At 38.1% G+C, this 21,230-nt stretch overlaps 1 protein-coding gene across 1 annotated transcript; it reads left to right on the top strand.

The window, feature by feature from the left end:
• The first annotated feature begins 1,125 nt into the window (after positions 1-1,125).
• Tceal4 (transcription elongation factor A like 4) lies at positions 1,126-8,429 on the top strand. The gene is given in 4 exon segments (XM_070039331.1): positions 1,126-1,179; positions 7,808-7,937; positions 7,940-8,373; positions 8,376-8,429. Coding segments are annotated over 4 exon segments (672 nt in total).
• Positions 8,430-21,230: the final 12,801 nt, after the last annotated feature.

Below are 21,230 nucleotides of genomic sequence, written 5' to 3'. Positions count from 1 at the left end.
TCAAGGGCTATTACATAGCATGTAGTTGCAGATGCACTCTACAATGATGAGATCAAAGAAACGTATTTTCTGTCAGACCAAATTGTGAGTTTCAAGGGAAGATTCCACAACATATCCTATTTTAAGCCTCATGACTTCACTGGAGGGAGGTGTCACACCCTAACGGGAGATGGAGGTGGTGAAGGTCTCTCCTCAGTACTGCTGCTTCTCAGATCAGAAGCTTAAGTAGTCATCACCACCCAGGTCCTCAGAACCTGCCTTGTTAGGTCACCTGATGATCTCATTGACTGGATGAGGGCTGTCGGGAGAAACTAGGTTTCCTGCGCCATGCTAGGCTCCAATAATTGACCAATGATGTAGATACAGCTTAGTAACCAGAAGGTACAAAAGGCTTCTCATTAGGGTTGGGTTTTTTTTTTGTCAGTCCCTGGGGCTTGAATTTCCGGGTCTTTGAACTCCTGGGGCTTGAACTCCTGGGCCTGGGGCCTGGGCGCTGTCCAAGTTTTTGTGTTCAAGGGTAGCACTCTACCACTTGAGCCACAGATCTACTTTTAGGGTTTGGGGGAGCTTAATTGGAGACAAGAGTCTCACAGGCTTTTCCTGTCTGGTCTGGCTTTGAACCATGATATTCAGATCTCAACCCACATTACAGGTGTGAGCCACCAGTGTCTGGCTTTCATGAGGGTCATTGTTTTTCATCATCTTATAACAACGAATATGAAAATGAAGAAGAAGTGGCATGAATTTATACCATTAGTGATCTTTCTATCATAGCTGAAGGTCCAAGCCATCCTGCGGTGAACAGTGTCACCGCCACCACACAGAATGGGCCGCTGTGCTGAGAGGCATTTCCAGCATTACCGTGCCCCGCCCCCCACCTCCCGCCATTCCTCCTGTTCCCGGGTGCCAGGAGCGTCCCTCATTTGTCTTGGTCTCAAGACCTCCCACAAGCCGACTTCAGTTTGTGATCCCCAAGTCTCCCCATGCCCCAGGGAATTTCAGTCACCCACAAAGGCACCCAAACTCTCAGCCGAGTCCACACACTTGAAAGTGAGACCCTGCTATTCTCACCAGATCTCGTTGGTCTCCATATAAAAAGCCGATCGGGTCCTCGGGGTCGCCATGATGACGTCAAGTTTCCATGGCAACCTCAATGTGCTTTCCACCGGAAATGCCCTCGTACAGCCCTCCCCTTTCTTCCCTTCCTTTTCTTGGGAAGCAAAATCTTTGCTCTGCCGGCTATGATCTGAGAAACCAAACTAGAGGGACTTAGGAGGAGGCATACGCCACTGGTGGAACTCTGTTCGGGTTCCTGGAACAAAGCATGTCTCTGTTGTCAAGAATTTTATTTGCTTGGGGCTGGGAAGGTGGCTCAGTGGTAAAGAGCTTGCCTTGCATGCATGAGGCCCTGGGTTCGATTCCTCAGCACCACATAAGCAAAAAGTAAAAAAAGCCGAAAGTGGCGCTGTGGCTGAGGGACACTGCCCAGGCCCAGGGTTCAGGCCCCATGACCGGAATCAAAAAAAAAAAAGAATTTTATTTGTTGTAAAATGATTTTAAAGGTATCTTATCAGAACAAAAAAAAAAAAGCATACGCTGAACCAACTAAAATTTACCACCAAAGTCTAAGGAGAACAATTGATGGATTTTATTTTTCATATATTAGAATGGAAATATAAATATATAGCAATATTTTCAACATAAATATATGGCAATATTCGACATGTGAAAACTTGACCTAAGATTAGCTGGCAAATGTCAATATTAAGTGAAGTAAGCCAGTCCCAAAGAAACATAGGTCCCATGGTTGCCCTTATTTGCAATAACTAGTATAGGTCTTGGATAATCTTATCAGATGAGCAGAAGAGGTCAAAAGCTATGTACATATGACCATGTAAGATGATGCTAAGCTGGGCGCAGGTAGCTCATGCCTGTAATCCTAGCTACTCAGGAGGCTGAGATGTGAGGATCACGGTTCAAAGCCAGCCAGGTCAGAAAAGTCTGTGAGACATTCATCTCCAATAAACCACTAGAAAACAGGAAATGGTGCTGTGGCTCAAGTGGTAGAGCGGTCACTTTGAGCTGAAGAGCTAAGGGATAACACCCAGGCCCAAAGTTCAAGCCAACACGACCGACCAGAAAAAAAAAAAAGATGATGCTAAGAGAAATGAATCTCAAGACACACAAGAGGTTTTATCTTTGTCTCTGTTGTTTTTTAATGTATTAGGTGAATTTTTTTCTTTCATATTTTCTTCCCCCTATGGTATATCCCTTGTTGTCACTGTATTTGATTTTGGTACCCTGGTATTGTATAGACATTTATTTGAATTAGGGAAGGGAAGGTGAATAACAGAATAGTGAGACAAAAGACGAGGGGGAAACAAATAGAACAGTGACATACACAAGGCAATATGTTGGAAATAAACTTGGGGGGGAGGTTGGAGGGAGGGAAAGTGGGAGAAAAATGAGGGAAGGAGTAGCAAGCTTGGCAAGAAATGTACTTATTACCTTACTTATGTAACTGTTACCCTTCTGTATATCACCTTGACAATAAAAAGGGTTAGCTGGCAAATTGCTTCCTATTTTTTCTCCATATATATTTTTTATTGTAAAAATACTGTATAGAGGGGTAACAGTTACAAGAGCAGGGTAATGAGTACATTTCCTATCGAGCATTGTTACCTCCTCATTTGTTTTTCCCCTACCATCCTTTCCCTCCTCCTGCCCGCCCAAAAAAACTGTAAAGTTCGTTTTCAACATGTCTTGTACATGAATGGAAGAACGACAGCTTTTTCAGTAAATGCTCCTGGCAAAATTGATTAAACACCTGTAGAAAACAAAAGCTAGATTTCTATTTTTTTTTTTAAATCAGATTTAGCCCCCACAGGTGGCTTGCTCCTGTAATCCTAGCTACTCAGGAGACAGATCTGAGGATCAGGGTTCAAAGCCAAGTAGGGCAGAAAAGTCCAAAAGACTCCAAATAGCATGTGTAGTTCAAGTGGAAGAGAACCAGGCATGAACCATGAAAGCGGAGAGTGAGAGGCTCTGAGTTCAAGACGCAGTACCACCCATGATTGACAGGAATAAAAAGCTTGTCCTGTCCATGGCCATGGGTATCAGTGGGTACCAGTGAGGGAGGGAAGGTAAGCAGAGAGGGTGAATATAACTGGAAATATTTTACATTCATGTATGAAAATACAACAATGAAACCTGTTAAAATTGCTTTAAAAGCCAGTTACCTGTGGCTCACACTTGGAATCCTTGCTACTCAGGAAGCTGAGATCTGACGATCATGGTTTGAAGCCAGCCCAGGCAAGAGAGTCTGTGACACTCTTATCCAATTAACCACCAAAAAGATGGAGGAGGAGCTGTGGCTCAAGTGGTAGAGCACTAGCCCTAAGCACAAAAGCTCAAGGAAAGTACCCAAACCCTGAGTTCAAGCCCCAAAACTGGCACCAAAAGCAAAAGAGAGAAAGAAAGAGAAATTGTTTTGAGAAGAGTGATAGAGCACTAGACTTGAGCAAAGAAAAACTCAGAAACGGTGCCCAGCCCCTGGGTTCAAGCCCTAAGACCTGCACAACTACACACAAATGCAAACACACACATGCACGCATGTGCACACACACACATACACATTTATTTAACTCTTTGTTCTATTAAACATTGAGTTCTGAATGTTAATTAGCTCCATGTGGTTTATGATGCCAAAATGAAGAAAATAAAGTCCTGTAGCTAGAAATTTAAATAAATATGTTCTGTGTTACTTCTAAATTATAGCTTGTTAAGGGAAAATGTTAGGATTTGGTGAGTAATATATTTTAACAATAGCAAAATAGCCAGGAACTTCTTGGTATGATTACAATAAGGAAAAAGCCATGGGGCCATATGGACCTTTTGTCACAAGCAGAATAATTTCTTTTTTTTGGGGGGGGGGTCCAGTCATGGGGCCTGAACTCTGGGCCTGGGCACTGTGCCTCAGCTCTTCAGCTCAAGGCTAGTGCTCTACCACTTGAGCCACAGCACCACTGTCTGCTTTTTTTTCTCTGCTTATGTGGTGCTGAGGAATCGAACCCAGGACCTCATGCATGCAAGGCAAGCACTCTACCACTGAGCCACCTTCCCAACCCCAAGCAGAATAATTTCTAAGTGTAGTAGCTTGTTTCAGCCTCATGCAAGGGAACTGGAGCCATGTTTTGTAGTGACCTTTATCCTACCTTAGTAGAGCTGACAGCCTGGCTTGAATTCTATGGTGGAGCACCTTTTCTTTGTTCTTTATTCACTTCAGCCAGCAGGTTAAATATCTTCATTACCACTATTGCCAGACCAATGACACGATTCCATAAAGAAAAATCTAATGTTCTCTTCCTTCAGTAGCACAGATTCCTCATCCAAGATGCCATATCACGTGGATGTTCACCATCTCTGTTCCATTCTGAAGTTGGCATTTTTGTCTTCCAAGTCCAACATCTTTCAGGCTGCCAAAAGCAAGTGGGATCACACCTATGTACTAACTCCCAGTGCCTTACCAGAATGTGGCACATGAGCTTTGCCTGCTGGGCCCACGGTGCTCTGGACCATGCCTTCCTCCTTTCTCTCATTTGGAGCCACACCCCTTCCCACACTTATTCAACATCCCAAAAGGGCCAAGTTACTTCCCACTGGTTGGCCTTTGAATATGCTGCTCTCCATGACTGGAAGACTCTGCACCCCTAGCTTTTTCCTATTGTCATTTAAAAATATTTTCTCAAAGGATATTTCAGGATCCCCATCATATATACATTCATTCACAGAGTTGTTTTCTAGCATGTTTGACTCTGCTTCATAAAGACCACTTGAACAAAATGACATGGCAAAAAGGGAGAATAAAAGTGGCCTGGAGCTGGTGGCTTGTGTTTACAATCCTAGCTACTCAGAAAACTAAGATCTAAGAATAGTGATTCAAAACCAGCCCAGGCAGGAAAAATCTAATTAACCACCCCCAAACCGATAATTGGAGCTGTGGCTCAAAGTCGTAGAGGACTAACCTTGAGCAGAAAGGCTCAGGAACAGCACTCAGGCTCTGAATTCAAGCCTTGCGACCAAACAAAAACATTTAAAAAGTGAGTCACATGGCACAGAGTTTGGAACATCGACATTCAAACCAGTACCATACTCGCATTAACTTGACTTCTTGATGTGAACGCTTTTTTAAATTATACATTTATTATCTTTAAGTAGTGTTCAAAAGAGTTGGCATTCAACAAATCAATTTATAATTCATCTTGATTGATGTCACCCTTTTCCTCATGTGTCTGTTTTTTGGCAGCCCATAAGAGAGGAAAGGAAATGATTCATCCAGGATTTATTCATTCCATCAAAGTAAAGGCTCAGGCACTGCGATTAAGGCAAGTTCCTGACTCTTGTTCCTGTGTCTCTCCCTGTAACCATAATCAGTTGCTTCTTTTTCTTCAGCTCCAAGAAGATCTTGGATTCTTACATCATGACCATTCCTAAATTAAGCCTATTGAAGTGAAAAGGCTACAATGAGAATATAACCACCTTTTCCACTAGATGATTCACTCTAAATCATTATTTTTAAGATTTACTTTTATTTTACTTAACATATAATCATTGTGCATATTTGTGGAATACAGTATGACATTTCAGCACTTACTATGTGTAGTGGTAGGATCAGGGTATCAATAATCAGACCAATATCATATCATTTCGTGCATTTATTATTTCTTTGTGAACATATAAAATCTTCTCATTCTATTTTGAAGTATACAACTTGTTGTTAACTATATAGTCATCCTACCATGCAATAGAATACCAGAACTTCTTGCTTCTATCTAACTGTGACATTAAACCCATTTTTGATAAATATGTCAACATTATTCAATGAATTAATGATTATCTTATTTTTTTAACAAATGTGTTAAGAAAAATGGATACTTGTCTCCCAAAGAATAAAGTTCAACCTTTCCTGATACAATATATAAAAATGAACTCAAGCCAGGCACCAGTGGCTCATTCCTGTAATCCTAGCTACTCAGGAGGCTGAGATTTGAGGATCGAGGTTCAAAGCCAGTCTGACCAGGAAAATCTGTGAGACTATTATCTCCAATATACTACTCAGAAAAAGCCGGATGTGGCCCTGTGGCTCAAGTGGTAGAGTTCTAGACTTGAGCAAAAGAAGCTTAGGGACAGCACCCAGGCCTAGAGTTCAAGCCTCAAGATCAGGAAAAATAACTCAAAATGGAGCAAAGACCGAAACATAAAAGTTAAAACAATAAAACTTAGAAGAAAACACAAGGTAAAGGCTTTATACTTTGAATGTGGCAATCAATGCTTGGATAAGATACCAAAAGGGTCCAGGCACCAGTGGCTCACGCCTGTAATCCAAGCTACTCAGGAGGATGAGATCCGAGGATCACAGTTCAAAGCCAGCCCAGGCAGGAAAGTCCCTGAGACCTCTTATCTCCAATAAACCACTAGAAAATGGGAAGTGGCACTGTGGCTTAAGGGGTAGAGTGCTCACTTTGAGCTGAAGAGTGCAGGAACAGCGCCCAAACCCAGAGTTCAAGCCCCATGAACAACAACAACAACAAAAAAAGATACCAAAAGGGAAGCCACAAACCAACCAAAAAATAAAAAAATAAATAGAAGCCTACCAAAATGAGAAAAAAATTTCATCAAAGGACATTATCAACCCAATGGAAAGGCAATCCATAGAACAGGAGAAAATATTTGCATGTCATATATTTCATAGGAGTTAAAATTTAGAATATATAAAGAACTTGTATGACAACTTCAAAAGTACAAACAATCCAGGGCTGGGAAGGTGGCTCAGTGGTAGAGTGTTTGCCTTGCATGCATGAGGCCCTGGGTTGAATTCCTCAGCACCACATAAATAGAAGAAGCCAGAAGTGGTGCTGTGCTCAAGCGGTAAAGCTCTAGCCTTGAGCTGAAGAACTGAGGGACAGTGCCCAGGCCCAGAGTTCAGGTCCCACAATGGACAAAAAAATACAAACGATCCAGTTTAAAAATAAGCAAAAGATTTGAATTGTTATTTCTCCAAAGAATATGTACAGATTGCCACCAAGCACATGAAAAGATGTTCAACATAATTCATCATTGAGGAAATGAAATACAATTTCACATCTGATAGATGCCTGTTATATTAATAAAACAAAGCAGCAAGACATCGGTAGCTCACACCTGTAACCCTAACTAATCAGGAGGCTGAGATCTAAGGATCATGGTTCAATGCCAGCCAGGGAGGGAAAGTCTGTAATACTCTTATTTCCAATTAAGCACCAGGAAAAAAAAAGCTGGAAATGGAACTGTGGCCTTAGTGGCAGAGAACTAGCCATAAGCAAAAACAAACAAAAAATAGAAGCAAAAAAAAGCAAGTAAGAAAACAATCTGGGACGGCACTCAGGCCCTGAACTCAAGCCCCAGGACCAGCGCAAATAATAAAAACCTACAGAATGGAGATATAGTGAATTAGAATTCCTGCTTCAGCCACATAACTAATGACAGCAAATCTAATGAGTTTACCCTTACCTTTTGGTCAAGAATAATTATTTTTAGGTTAATGTTTACCAAAAAATACACAGATTATAAAGAAAAATGTTCTTGCAATAAAAGCATTGGTTGTGTCACAACTCTGACTTAGTTCTGATTCTCTATTGGGGAAGGGGATGTACTGGGGTTTGAACTTAGGTTCTAGATGCTGTCCTTTAGCTTTTTCTCCCAAGGCTAGGTCTGTACCACTTGAGCCACAGTTATACTTCTGGGTTTTTTTGTTTGTTTGTTTTTTTAGCGGGGAGGGGGGATACGAGCATCACAGACATTCATACCCAGTCTGGCTCCAAAGTCAGTGAAACTCTACAGCAAAAATGAAGAAATATCTTGGAAAGAAGGAAAGATGGTAAATGAAGAAAAGCCGTAGGATGTGGAAAACCAGAAGGGGCTTGTATTCTGGAAGACAAATAAAGTAAAATGTTAAGGGTGAGAAAATTCTAACGGATAAAAATAGCTACAAGTTAAGAGCAAAGCAAAAGAGAAAGAAAAGCCAATGAGGGAAGGAGAGTCAAAAGAGATGGGAAAAGTCAGAGTGAAACTAGGGCTGCAGGAAAGCACCCAGCTGAGAATGACATACCCAGGAAAGCCAAAAGGAAAACCAACAAGGGGCTGGTTCAGTGTCTCAAGGACTATAAAGAGGCCATACACGATATGAATCTCAGCAATGAGGATATGATAAGAGAATTTGACATTATGGCAAAGGTAAAGGATGACAGAAGACAAATCAGGCTGAAATTAGGGGGCTTGTTTTGGATGCAAAGAAATCTACAGAACCCCTTCTAACTAAGGGGCCCAAGGGAATTCGGGGAGGGGGCTGCAGGGCACCCAGAAGGGACACTGAAGACATTCTTTATGTATAGTGCCTCCAGCAGGTATTTGCCAAGCACCATGCTTTAACCTTATTAAAATACTTTATCTTAGGCTTCTTTTATCAACAGACTTTTGATCTCTAATTGCAACCTTGAAAGTTTCAATAGCATTTGTACCATGGAAAATATCAATAGTGCACTGTAAAATTTAAAACAACTTGCAGAATAGTATATATAGTACTTGTCTACTTCAAAATTGAAAACAATATTTATTCAGTTATATATGTAAAGAAAAGAACTCTGGAAATAATGTTCAATAAAAGATGAACAATAGTTTTTTTTTTGTTTGTTTTTTTTTTGGTCGTGGGGCCTGAACTTGGCCTGGGCGCTGTCTCTCAGCTCTTCAGCTCAAGGCTAGTGCTCTACCACTTGAGCCACAGCGCCACTTCCAGGTTTTTTTCTTTTTTGCTTCTGTGGTGCTGAGGAATCGAACCCAGGGTCTCATGCATGCAAGGCAAGCACTCTACCACTGAGCCACTTTCCCTGTCCTTAACAATAGTTATTGATAGATGACTTTTTCTTCTCTTTTATTTTTCCAGTCTCCTCAAAATGTTACTTTTGTAAAAAAAAAATTATGAAAGACAAATGCAAGAAAATACATAAGCAATAAAAGAACTGTCTGATGAGTTTATGGAGGCAGTGGAGACACTTTAAAATGATTGCATTCAGGGTGTAAAACAATAGGTAAAAGTTACTTTATCTTTGGAGCTTCATACTGGAGGAATCAAGCTAACAGTTACTATAGTTCTATGGCTGTAAGGGACAGACTTAGCTGTGGAATGGGGCTAAAACTTGCCTTCAAGGGCTATGGAGAAGACTAAATGAAGCACTGAGTATGTGAGATATGTTGGACTGGCATATGCCCTCTTCCCTCACTAGCATTACCAGTACCTGGACAGACACTTGGGAAAAGGCTGAGGGAGGTCTGATCTGTGTGCAGAAATAATTCATGGGATTTGGGTGTCATTCTGTCCTTTGTAATGCCATGTCATCTGGGGACTATACCTCTTCTCATGGATCCTGTACCCCTCTAAGGTCCCTGCTACCGTTGCTGAGCTGGAGACTATGATGAACAAAAGCAACACTGTGACCTAATAACCATGTCAAATAGCTCTTTAACTACAATAGTGCTTATCTGAGTTAAGGTAATACCCAGTCACTTGCATCTTAGTAATTTATAAAGTTTGTACAAAACACTCCTCTCCATGCTTTTAGTTGGGGTATCTCTCCCTCTCCCTCTCTGTCTCTCTCTCTCTCTGTCTCTCTCTCATACACACAACATTTACCTATTGTTTTACATCCTCTCATACACACACACACACACACACACACACACACACACACACACACACACAGAGTTTGCATATAGTCAACTCTACAGAATTTAGATAATGAAAATGGAATCGGGGGGAAAAAATCTGACCAGATATGCCCTTATCACTTGGTAATCTCTTGTTTCTACTTTTCTTCCTTAGAAATTGTCTCCAACACATTTCTCTTTTTTAATTTTATTATTTTTTGTTTGTTTTTGTGGTACTGAGGACTGAAACCTAGGGCCTCAGGCATGCTAGGCAAACACTCTACTATTAAGCCACATTCCTTTTCCAAGACATCCCTGTTAAACCTTGCCTTACCTATTTCAACAGATTCATCCATGTACATGATTTCCCTGCTAGCTGTTCACTAGCCTTTTATGTGCTCAAAGTGCTTGAAAGACAAACTTATTTTAGTACGCTTATAGACTTAACAGAATTAATTTTTTTTGGCAGTCCTGGGGCTTGAACTCACGGCCTGGGCTCTGTCCCTGAGCTTCTTTTGCTCAAGGCTAGCACTCTATCACTGGAACCACAGCGCCACTTCTGGCTTTTTCTGCTTATGTGGTACTGAGGAATCAAACCCAGGGCATCATGCGTGCTAGGCAAACACTCTACCACTAAACCACATTCTCAGACCCCACAGAATTATTTTTAAAATAACAGTATCTATGTACTCCATACCAGGTATCCCCTATTATTAACATGTTATATTAGAATGGTGCATTGGTCACAATTAACCAATAGTGATGTCCTGCTATTTACTAAAGTACAGGCTTTATTCAGATTTCCTCCAATGTCCTTTGTCTATGCCAGGATACCATGCCCGTGTGGGTTACCACATCACATTTAGTCATCACTGTTCCATAGGCTCCTCCTCTTCTTTGTGAAAGTTTCATAAACTTTTCTTGTTTTTGATGATCTTGACACTTTTAAGACATAATGTCCAGGTATTCAATATTATTTATTGGAGTTTATATTTATCTTGTGCTTATTCAGGCATTATATATTTTTAGGATAAGACCATAGTGGTAAATGTCCTTATCACATCATGTGAAAGGTATATATTATCAATATTATTTGTCACTGTTGATTTTACCTGGTCACTTAGATGATGTAGAATTTGCTGGGGTTCTCCATGGTGAAGTTGCACATTCACTTTTCCCTTCCCAAATGGTACTCCTTGAAATAATCACTACTGACTGCCCATACTTGAAGAGTGGGACAAAGTGCTAAACTTCCTCCATGTAGAATATCCATAAAAGATATTGAAATTTTTCTGCATAAGATATTTGAAAATTGTCTCCATTTATTTATATATTCAACTTATTTCTAGCAGCATAGACTCAGAAATGTTTATGTTTATTTTATATGTTGGATTAAAATACAATATTACATCTCATATTTTTGTGCTCAAATTATTTCTAAATTGGCCCTCAGGAGCTCCTCCGTTCATTCTCTATCACTGTATTGTGGACATTTTTAGTATTTCTTTCAGTATAAGATACTTGGCCTTACCTTAAATATTTCCTTGCCTAAGTCAGACTCAGCCATTTCTCCCAGATGCCCTGGTATCTTTTGATGGAAGACAGAAATCAAAATATAAAAATCTAGAGGCTAGGCTACCCATTGCTATCGCGATGTCATTGCTTCCAGTCTCAGTTAACATACATGCATATATAATATGCATATAGATGCATATGTAATAACCACATATGTATATATCTTTATGCGTACAAGTAAAAGAAAAATGCAAATATTCCTACATATGAACATCTATATCTATATAAAACAAAACATAAATTTATAATGGTGTCTCCTACTGCAATTACTGCATGCATCATTCTAGTTTCCCTTGCCTATCTGTAACCCTCTGATGCAAAGTTTGAGAAATATGTCTCCTGTTGATTTCTATCTATCTTAAAAATTATTACATTTCCATGTGTATATATAGTAGTTTCCAAATTGTTAACCTACAACACTGTAGTAAACACCTTTACCAATCAGTGTTGGGTACAGTTCCTTTCACTTGGATCTTGGACTCCACTCATTTTTTAATTTACCTGTGTCAGCATGGTATTTCTCCAAGTTTTTTGGTGAGGGATTTTGTATATTTATAATACATTAGAAGGATTTTTCTATATTCTGTGTTTAAGAACTTCTATTATAATGATATTTCAAATTTGAATTGGTCATAGCTGGTATAGTATATAGAAAAACAGTTTAACTTTTGTACATTAACTTTTTTTCTGGAAATTTTCAGCCTTGAGTTTGTCAATTGTCTGGCATTTTCTACACAGGCAATTATGGCATCTGCAAATAAAACAGTTTTATTTTCTATTTTCCAGTCTACTAGTTTCATCTCCATTTTTTAAATATTGAGCTAGCTATGGTGTCCAGAATTAGTTCTAATAGGAGCAATGAGAAATGATGTCCTTATCTTTCTTATTCTTGACTTTAAGAGGGAAGTTTTCACTTTGTCACCATTAACTATGATATTACTTACATATTATATATATATATATATATATATATATATATATATATATATATATATATAGTTAGTGGTGGAGCTTTGAACTCTAGGCCTGGGTCCCTTAGATCTTCAGCTTAAGGCTAGCGCACTACCACATGAGCCACGGCACCACTTCCAGTTTTCTGAGTGGTTTATTAGCAATGAGTCTCACAGACTTTCCTGCCTGGGCTGGTTTTGAAGTGTGATCCTCAGATCTTAGCTTCCTGAGTAGCTAGGATTATAGGCATGACCACCAGCACCCAGCACTTACATATTTTTGAAGATGTTCTTTATCAAACTTTAGAACTTTCTAGATTGGTGTTTTGAATTGGTGTTGAATAGTGTTGAATACTTTGTCTGCATCAGGTGATACAGTCATATGATTTCTTTAATTTTTCAGTCTGTTTATGTGAATTATATTGATTGCTTTTCAATTGTTAAACCACCCTTCCTTAATTTTGAGTTCATTATTGGATTTGCCTTATCAATATTCATTGAAGATTTTTATATCTTATTTTCAGGAGAGCAACTGATTTCTACTTTTCTTTTCTTATCTTCTTGCCTTGTTGAGGATAAAACTCAGGGCTGTACATGCTAGGAAAATTTCTACCACTGAGCTATATCCCCAGCTCCTGTAATATAATCCTTAGCTCTTGTAATTTAATTTGGGAATTAGGGTGATGCTGGCCTCATAGAATGCATCTGCCAGTGTTTGTTTATCTGCTTCTAGTTTATGGACTAGTTCGTGGAAAACTGACACTATTTCTTCTTTAAATGTTTGATAAGAATATATATGCTGGTAAAATCTTATAGTGTCTATATTTCAAAGATTTTAATTAGCAAGTTAATGTATTTAACAAATGCAAGGCTATTTAGGTTATTTCTCTTTGTATGAGTTTTGATCATGTGTCTTTCAAGGAACTGACCCATTTCATTTACATTCGTTTATAGCATTCCTTCATTATTTTCTTACCTACATGGGCTCAGTAGAGAGAGGTACCCTCACTTTCACTTCTGATATTGTTAATTTGTGCCCTTTCTTTTCTGGCTGGCAAGAAATGGGTCAATTTGATTTGACTTGTTAAAGAACCGTCTTTTGGTTTCATTGACTTCCTGTATTGTTTTTCTGTTCTCAATTTCATTCATTTATTCTCTAAATTTTTTATTCTTCTGCTTGCTCCAGGCTTAAACAACTCTTCTGTGTCTAGTTTCCAAAAGAAATGCTTAGATTATTGATTTTAGATCTACTTTCCTCATATATGCATTTAAGCTAGGAAAGAGTCTGTCAACACTGTTTTTACTACATCCTGTACAAGTGATATGTTATATCTTCATTTAACATTATTTTATTTTATTTTATTTGTTTGGAGCTTGAACCCTGAGCCTGGGGCTGTCCCTGAGCTTCTTTTGCTCAAGGCTAATGTTCTACCATTAGAGCTACAACACCATTTCCAGCATTTTCTGAGTAGTTTATTGGAGATATGAGTCACACAGATTCTTTTTCTGCCTGGGCTGACTTCAAACTCCAATCCTTAGATCTCAGCCTCCTGAGTAGCTTGGATTACAGGCATGTGCCTCAGGTGCCCAGCTAAAATGTTTTTAATTCAAATATTTTTACATTTCTCTTGAAAATCATTCTTTGATTCATGTGCCATTTAGACTTATGTTTTCCATTATTGACTTTTAGTTTAATTATATTGCTGGCATATTTCTATGATTTCTATTATTCATGTTTTATGGTTTTTGTGGACTAGACCCTGGTGTCCCCTTAGTACATATTCTGAGAGTTTGGGGGGAAAAGTGGTGTTCTTCTATTGGATGGAGTGTTAAAAATCAGAACAAGGGTCAGTTAGAACAAGTTGATTTATCGTGTTCTTTAGCTCAACTATATCCTTATTGATTTTCTGCCTAGTTTTATCTACTACTGATTTGGGGAGGAATTGAATTTGACAATTCTAATAATTACTTTGGGTTTTTTTTCAGTTCTGTCAGTTTTTCCTTCACACTTTTGACACTTTGTTAGAAGTACTGATGGGCCAGGAGCTGGTGGCTCACACCTGTAATTCCAGCTACTCAGCAGGCTGAGATCTGAGTATAGAAGTTCAAAGCCAGTCCAGGCAGGAAAGTCTATGAGACTTATCTCCAATTAACCACCAGAAAACTGGAAGTGATGCTGTGGCTCAAAGTGGTAGAGCCCCAGCCTTGAGCAAAAGCTCAGGAACAGCATCCAAGCCCAGAGTGCAATCTCTAGCACCGGCAAACACAGAGAGGAAAGATAAGAGAGGTTTATTTTCTCTAAAAGTAGTTTGCTTGCTTTTTGCTAATCTTGTGAAAATTGTTTTTCTAAAAAGTTTCCAAAGCTGGCTATTGTTAATTATACTTCAGTTATATCCTTTTCCTGCTGCCCTTTAATTAAAACATCCTATTAGAAGCTCCTTCTATGAATTAAGTCATATCCTTTTGCCGTTTGTGAACCAACTCAGCCAATCTGAGGCAGAGGGGCCGGGCCTGCTAGATTAGGTATAAAAAGGGAGCAGCCTGCATGTTTTGTGTGCTTGCTTCCCAAATTTTTGGCTGATGGCATTCCCTTTTGCAGTAGTAAACTCTACCTATATGACACTCCAACTTCCCAACACACACACACACACACACACACACACACACGAATTACTTTCACTTAATCCTTTAACTCCTTTTCTAATACTCTTCTATTCTTTACATAGATATGGTCACGAACCTGTATTGTTTTCTTTCTACCTAAGACATTTTTAACAGTTTTCAAAGAAGATTTCAGAAGTTTATTAATGCTACAAGCTATCAATTTTTGTTTGTTTGAGAAAATATTTTTCCTCACTATCAAAATATAGCATTGTCAGATAGAAAATTTTAGGCTGGTAATTTCTTTCAACATTTTAAGTATTTCGCTTCACTCCACTCTTCTTTACATGGTTTGGATCAAGCATTCTGCTGCAATTCTTATTCTTGTTTCTCAGAAGATAAACTGTTTTTTCCTGTATTTTCTTTCATGTCCTTTTTATCTTTGATTTTTTTGCAGCTTCAGTATTACATACCTATGTATAGTTTTCAGTATTTATCTGCTTCATTCTGGATGTGTGATTTGGTATCACTTATTTTGAAAAGTTTTCAGCCAGTATTATTTCAAATATCTCTTTTTTCTCTATTCTCTTTTCTTTTTCTGGCTTTCCAATTAAGAATATGTTAATTGTTTTGCAATTGTTTCACAGTACCTAGATATCCTGTTCTGTTTTTAGGGTGGTATTTTTGGTAGTGGAGTTTGAACTCAGTGACTGGGCACTGTCCCTGAGCTTTTTTTGCTCAAGGCAAGCACTCTACCACTTTGAGCCACAGCACCACGTTCAGTTTTCTGGTGCTTAATTGGAGATAACAGTCTCATGGACTTTCCTGCCCAGGCTGGTTTTGAACTGCTGAATAGCTAGAATTACAGGTGTGAGCCATCATGGCCTGGAATTTTTTTTTTTAATTCTTGAATTTCATTTTGAGAAATTTCTTTTTTTTGGGGGGGAGGGGTCCAGTCATGGAGCCTGAACTATGGGCCTGGGCGCTGTCCCTCAGCTCTTCAGCTCAAGGCTAGCACTCTACCTCTTGAGCCACCGCGCCACTTCCGGCTTTTTTTATTTTTGCTTATGTGGTGCTGAGGAATAGAACCCAGGGCTTCAGGCATGCAAGGCAAGCGCTCTACCACTGAGCCACCTTCCCAGCCCATCATTTTAAGAAATTTCAATTGATAGATCCTCTTGATTTCTTTTATACCACCCCCCCCCCAACTTGGTTGTGCTTAGTCTATGGATCATCAAGGCATTCCTCATTTTCACTTCAGCTTTTCTTTTCCTTTCTTTCTTTCTTTTTTTTTTTTTTTTTTTTACTATTTCCTTTTCTTCTCTCAGCTACATAAGCTATTTTTTCATGTTGTCTACTATTTCCATTACTGAAAATTTCCTTTACATATTAAACACAGTTATTTTAAATTCTCCAGTGGTCAAAATTTTTTATCTTATCTCAGAATGGTTCTAATATTTCCTTATCATACCATTTAGTCATCTTTTGGTTTGTCTTGCACCTTTTTTTCTTAGCATAGATGGGCATAGATGGCTCACTCCTGTAATCCTATTCACTCAGCCAGCCCAGGCATGAAAGTCCATAAGATTCTTATCTCCAAGTAACCATCAAAAAGCCAGAAGTAGAACTGCGGCTCAAATGATAGAGTACTATCCTTCTAAGCAAAAAAGCTCAGGGACAGTGTCCAGGCCCTGAGTTCAAGCCCCAGGACCAGCACAAACACACACACACACACACACACACACCTAAAATTTCAAGGCCAGCTTGGAGCAACTTTGCGAGATGATCTTGAAAGAAAGAAAGGGAGAGAGGGAAGAAGGAAGGAAGGAAGGAAGGAAGGAAAGGAGGAAGTGAGGGAAGGAGGAAGGGAAGCAGAGAGCAAAGGAAGGGAGGGAGGAAGGGAGGGAAGGAAAGGAGGAAAGGGAGGGAGGAAGGGAGGGAAGAGAGGGAAGAAGGGAAAGGAAGGGAGGGAGGGCAGCTCAATGGTAGAGCACTTGCTTAGCATGTAAGAAGTCCTGGTTTCAATCTCCTCCTGGACCAAGTAAAAGAATACTTAATAAATACTAATTGTGTTTCAGCTTTTACATGATTTATTTTACTGAGAATTTATATATATGTATATAGTTCATTTTCAACGTATTTACTGAGAACCACTACTGCATTTTCTCACTCTTTGTCCCTCTATTTCTGTATGTTTGTTTTCTATTTCATCAATTCCTGGTCTTATATTTATGTCTCCTTATTCCTAATTTTATTTGGTTTACTTTTTGGTCTTCTTCCATATTCTGAAACTAGCTGCCTCAATCATTACTTTTCAGTACTCCTTTTCTTCTAATATGCATATTTCATGTTATAAATATCCCTCTATATGTAATACAGCCGCACCGTGTTTTACTCCCCTCAATTGATATGCAATGTTCCAATTATCATTAAGTGCAAATATTTTCTCATTTCCATTGAATTGCAAAATTATTACTTAAGATAAAAATATTTTTGTAACTTGAACTCAAGACCTCTTGCTCTCCATTAGATTTTTCACTCAGGCTGAGGCTCTACCACTTGAGCCACAGCTCTACTTCAGACTTTTTGGTGGTTCATTGGAGAAAAGAGTCTCATAGACTTTCATGCCTGATCTTGCTTCAAATCACAATCCTCAGATCTCAGTCTCATGTGTAGCTAGGATTAAAGGCATTAACCACCAGCACTCAGCTATAATTACTGAATTTTTGCCTAATTGCTTTATTTCTAGTCTAAAAAAAATCTTTATCTTCTAATTGCTGCATGTAGACTATACTAACATAACTATTAATAACTTAACCATTGGATAAATTTCCTTCTCTTTGTGCCACTAAACCCAACTTTCTCTTCATTTTTCTCTTTCTTCCCTTATTAATGTGGACATTTTACAGTCTTCTGTTGTTTCTTGTTACCCAGCAATTATCACCTAGTCCTTCCAATAAAAGGCTAATACTAATGTATACTTTTACACATACCTTACATACTGCAAATGCTTGAAATATTTTACTTTGGCCCTCTTAATTTATGTTGTATGTATTAGACAATATTATTGTTTATCAGGTACTGACAATTTTATATACATTTATACAAACATTTGTTCCTTTTAATTGCTGCTTTTCCATTTCCAGTTTTCCATTTCAGATAATTTTCCTTTTATGTGAGAAATACTCTCTACTATTTCCTTTATGTTTCATACTTCCATTCTTAGAAGAAGGCAGCAATACATTTAACTTGTATCTTTTGAAACATAACCTTTCTTCTGGCTACTTTAAAATTTTCTCTTTTCCTTTGAGTTTCCCCCAAGCCCTTCTATGTAGGATATGTTGTGAGATCCACAATGACTGAATGAGTGACTGAAACTTGATAGTACTAAATCCTATAATTTAATGCTTTTCTCTATAATTTAACTAACACCTTACCATGTTCTGTGGCCATAGATTTGTAGTTTGAGGTCAAATAGCAATGTTAGCATGAACTTTTTTCTTTTCTCAAAATTGCATGGATAAAAGATTAATTCTTACTATAGGTATTAGCAAACTAATAGCATGATTGTTTTATTTTTTAAGAACTAATACAATTTTGCTTTTTTTTTTAAAAAAAAAAAAAAGAGGATACTGTAAATGGGGCACTGGTGACTCACACCTGTAATCCTAGCCACTCAGGAGGCTGAGATCTGTAGATCACAGTTCAAAGCCAGCCCAGGCAGGAAAGTCTATGAGACTCTTATCTCCACCAGAAAACTGGAAGTGGCACTGTGGCTCAAAGTGGTAGAGAACAAGCCTTGAGCGAAAAATCTCAGGGTCAGTGCGTAGGCCCTAATTTCAAGTCCCATGACTGAGAAAACAAAGACATACAGTAGTATGTCTTTTCTGTAACATATCTTAATTGCCAGCTTCAGACCTTTGTGATTTGGGGATTACTATTAAATAAAATAATAATTACTTGAACACAAATACTACAATACCACAACAAGCTTATAATTAATCAAAACTAAATGACCAACAGGTAGGTAGCACATATAGTGCAGATATGTTACATAAGAGGATGAATAGGACAACATAAGTTTTCATCATGTTACTCTGAACGGCATGTGATTTCTATTATTATTATTATTATTATTATTATTATTATTATTATTATTATTATTATTATTATTATTATTATTATTATTTGTGCCAGTCCTGGGGCTTGAACTCAGAGATTGGGTGCTGTCCTTGAGCACTTTTTCCTCAGGGCTAGTGCTCTACTACTTAAGCTACAATTCTACTTCTTGCTTTTGGGGTGGTTAATTGGAGATGAGTCTCTTGGACTCTCTTGCCCCAGCTGGCTTCAAACCACCATCCTCAGATCTTAGTCTCTTGAATAACAGGATTACAGATGCAAGTCAAAATTGCCTGGCACAAATATGAATTATTCATGAAATTTTCCCTTTCAATATTTCTGGACTATATTTGTCCACGAGTAACTGAAAATACAAAATATGAAACTATGGATAAAGAAGACTGGTGTATTATAAATATTGGTGTAAGTTTGTTTTTATAGATTCTGTTTGTGGTTTGTTGGAATTCTTGTATCTATGGATCAGTGCCTTTCATCAGTTATAAAATATCTTCAGTCATTACATTTTCAGAGATTGCTTCTGAACAATTGTATTTATCTTCTGAAAGTGCAAATAAACATGGTAGAACTTGTCACTTTTTCTATTGTATCTTACATCCTCCCTTATATATTTTTCATCTTTTTTACACCTTATGGAGACTTACACTTTCATCTGAGCATAAGTTTTAGTCCTTCTTTTAATTCTCTTTCAAGCTTTTTAAAAGCCATCTATTTAGCTAAATTACTATTTACCTAAATTACTTTCTAGTTCACTTAATAAAACAGCTTCCATTTGATTTTTTTCATGTTTCTTGTTTCTATTTCCCTGTTGGAATCTTCAAGATTATTTTATTTACCTGAATACACTAATCATAATGGTTTAACAGTCTGTATCAGTAATTCAAATCATTTAAATCTGGCAAGTCTGTCCACGTTTCCTATTATCTATTACTACTTTGTACTCATGCCATCTTTCTTTCTTGTGCTTCTCCTATCTCCGTGGATACCAAACTTAAGCAATTGTTTATTGGAATAATTTGAGATCTAGGATGATTGAATCTTACTCCAGAGATTCTGTTTGCTTTGGCTGTTTTTATAATGGTATTTCCTGCCTGGAAAGCATAAATTAGGAAGGCTAACAGTTTCAGGTATATGAACTTACTATATCCTCTATAATTCAAACTAGTGTGTGAAGAGTAAACACATCAAGGACAAAGAATGGAAATCCCAGAAAGTTTCCCAAGTACATACAGAAAGTTAGTATGTAATAAAGGTGGAATCTCACATGACTGAGACAAAGATGGGCTTTTTAACAAATAATACTGGAGCAATGCAAAGACAATTGGGGGAGAAAAATCTAGCTTCTTACACTGAGATCCATACTTCACATTATACACAAGTATAAACTTGAAATGTAGACAAGTAAAACCAATGTCTACTAGAAGAAAATATGGGTGAATTATTTGGCCACAAGTATGAAAGGGTGTCTTTATTATTAATCAAAACCCAGAGGCAGCAAAAGTTTGATAAATTTGGCATTTTTAATACATGGCAGAAAATTGTCATAAAGTAAAAAAAATGGCAAAACTGCAAGAAAAGATTTGCAATATATTCTAAGTAGATAAAGGCTTAATAAAGTTCACCTATGAAGAACATTTAAAACCCTCACTAGAAAAATGTGCAAAAGACACAATCAATTCCCAAAATAAAATAAAATCCTACATCTACAGAAAGCAAAACAAAACATCATTTACATATGACCTCCCAACTTATCATGTTAGTGAAAATTTAAAAGTATGTTGTATGTTATGTTGGAAAGAATTAGGGAGCACTCACCTGTTATTACTGGTGGGAAAACAAAAGGGGTCTGAGATTTGGGGAACGAGTAGCCTGGGGATGCAGTGTGAGGAGTCATTCAGGTTAAGAGGCAAAAGAATGCTATTTACAGGGGAGTCAGAACTTATGAACTGAGAAAGTCCATAACATAATCTTGTAGAATACTACCTTTCAGGTAAGCAGCTCCTTTCCCTGATAGGCACTCCCATCAACCTCTGTAGTAAGGCTGAACTTGGTTTGCTGTGTTTCAGGTTTTTTTTTTTTTTTTTTTTTAGATAGGATCTTGCTAAAAGGCCCAAGCTGAACTCGAACTACCCATTCTTCTATCTGACCTCCCAAATTGCTGGGATTACAGGCCTGAGACACATTGCTCAGAGTTGGTTTTAAAAGTTGGTTGTGCGTTTTGGGAAAGTT

Source organism: Dipodomys merriami, unplaced genomic scaffold, assembly GCF_024711535.1.
Source record: "Dipodomys merriami isolate MVZ:Mamm:240054 unplaced genomic scaffold, mDipMer1.0.p SCAF_3, whole genome shotgun sequence".
Classification (NCBI taxonomy): domain Eukaryota; kingdom Metazoa; phylum Chordata; class Mammalia; order Rodentia; family Heteromyidae; genus Dipodomys; species Dipodomys merriami.
This window is presented reverse-complemented; position numbering and strand designations above follow the sequence as displayed.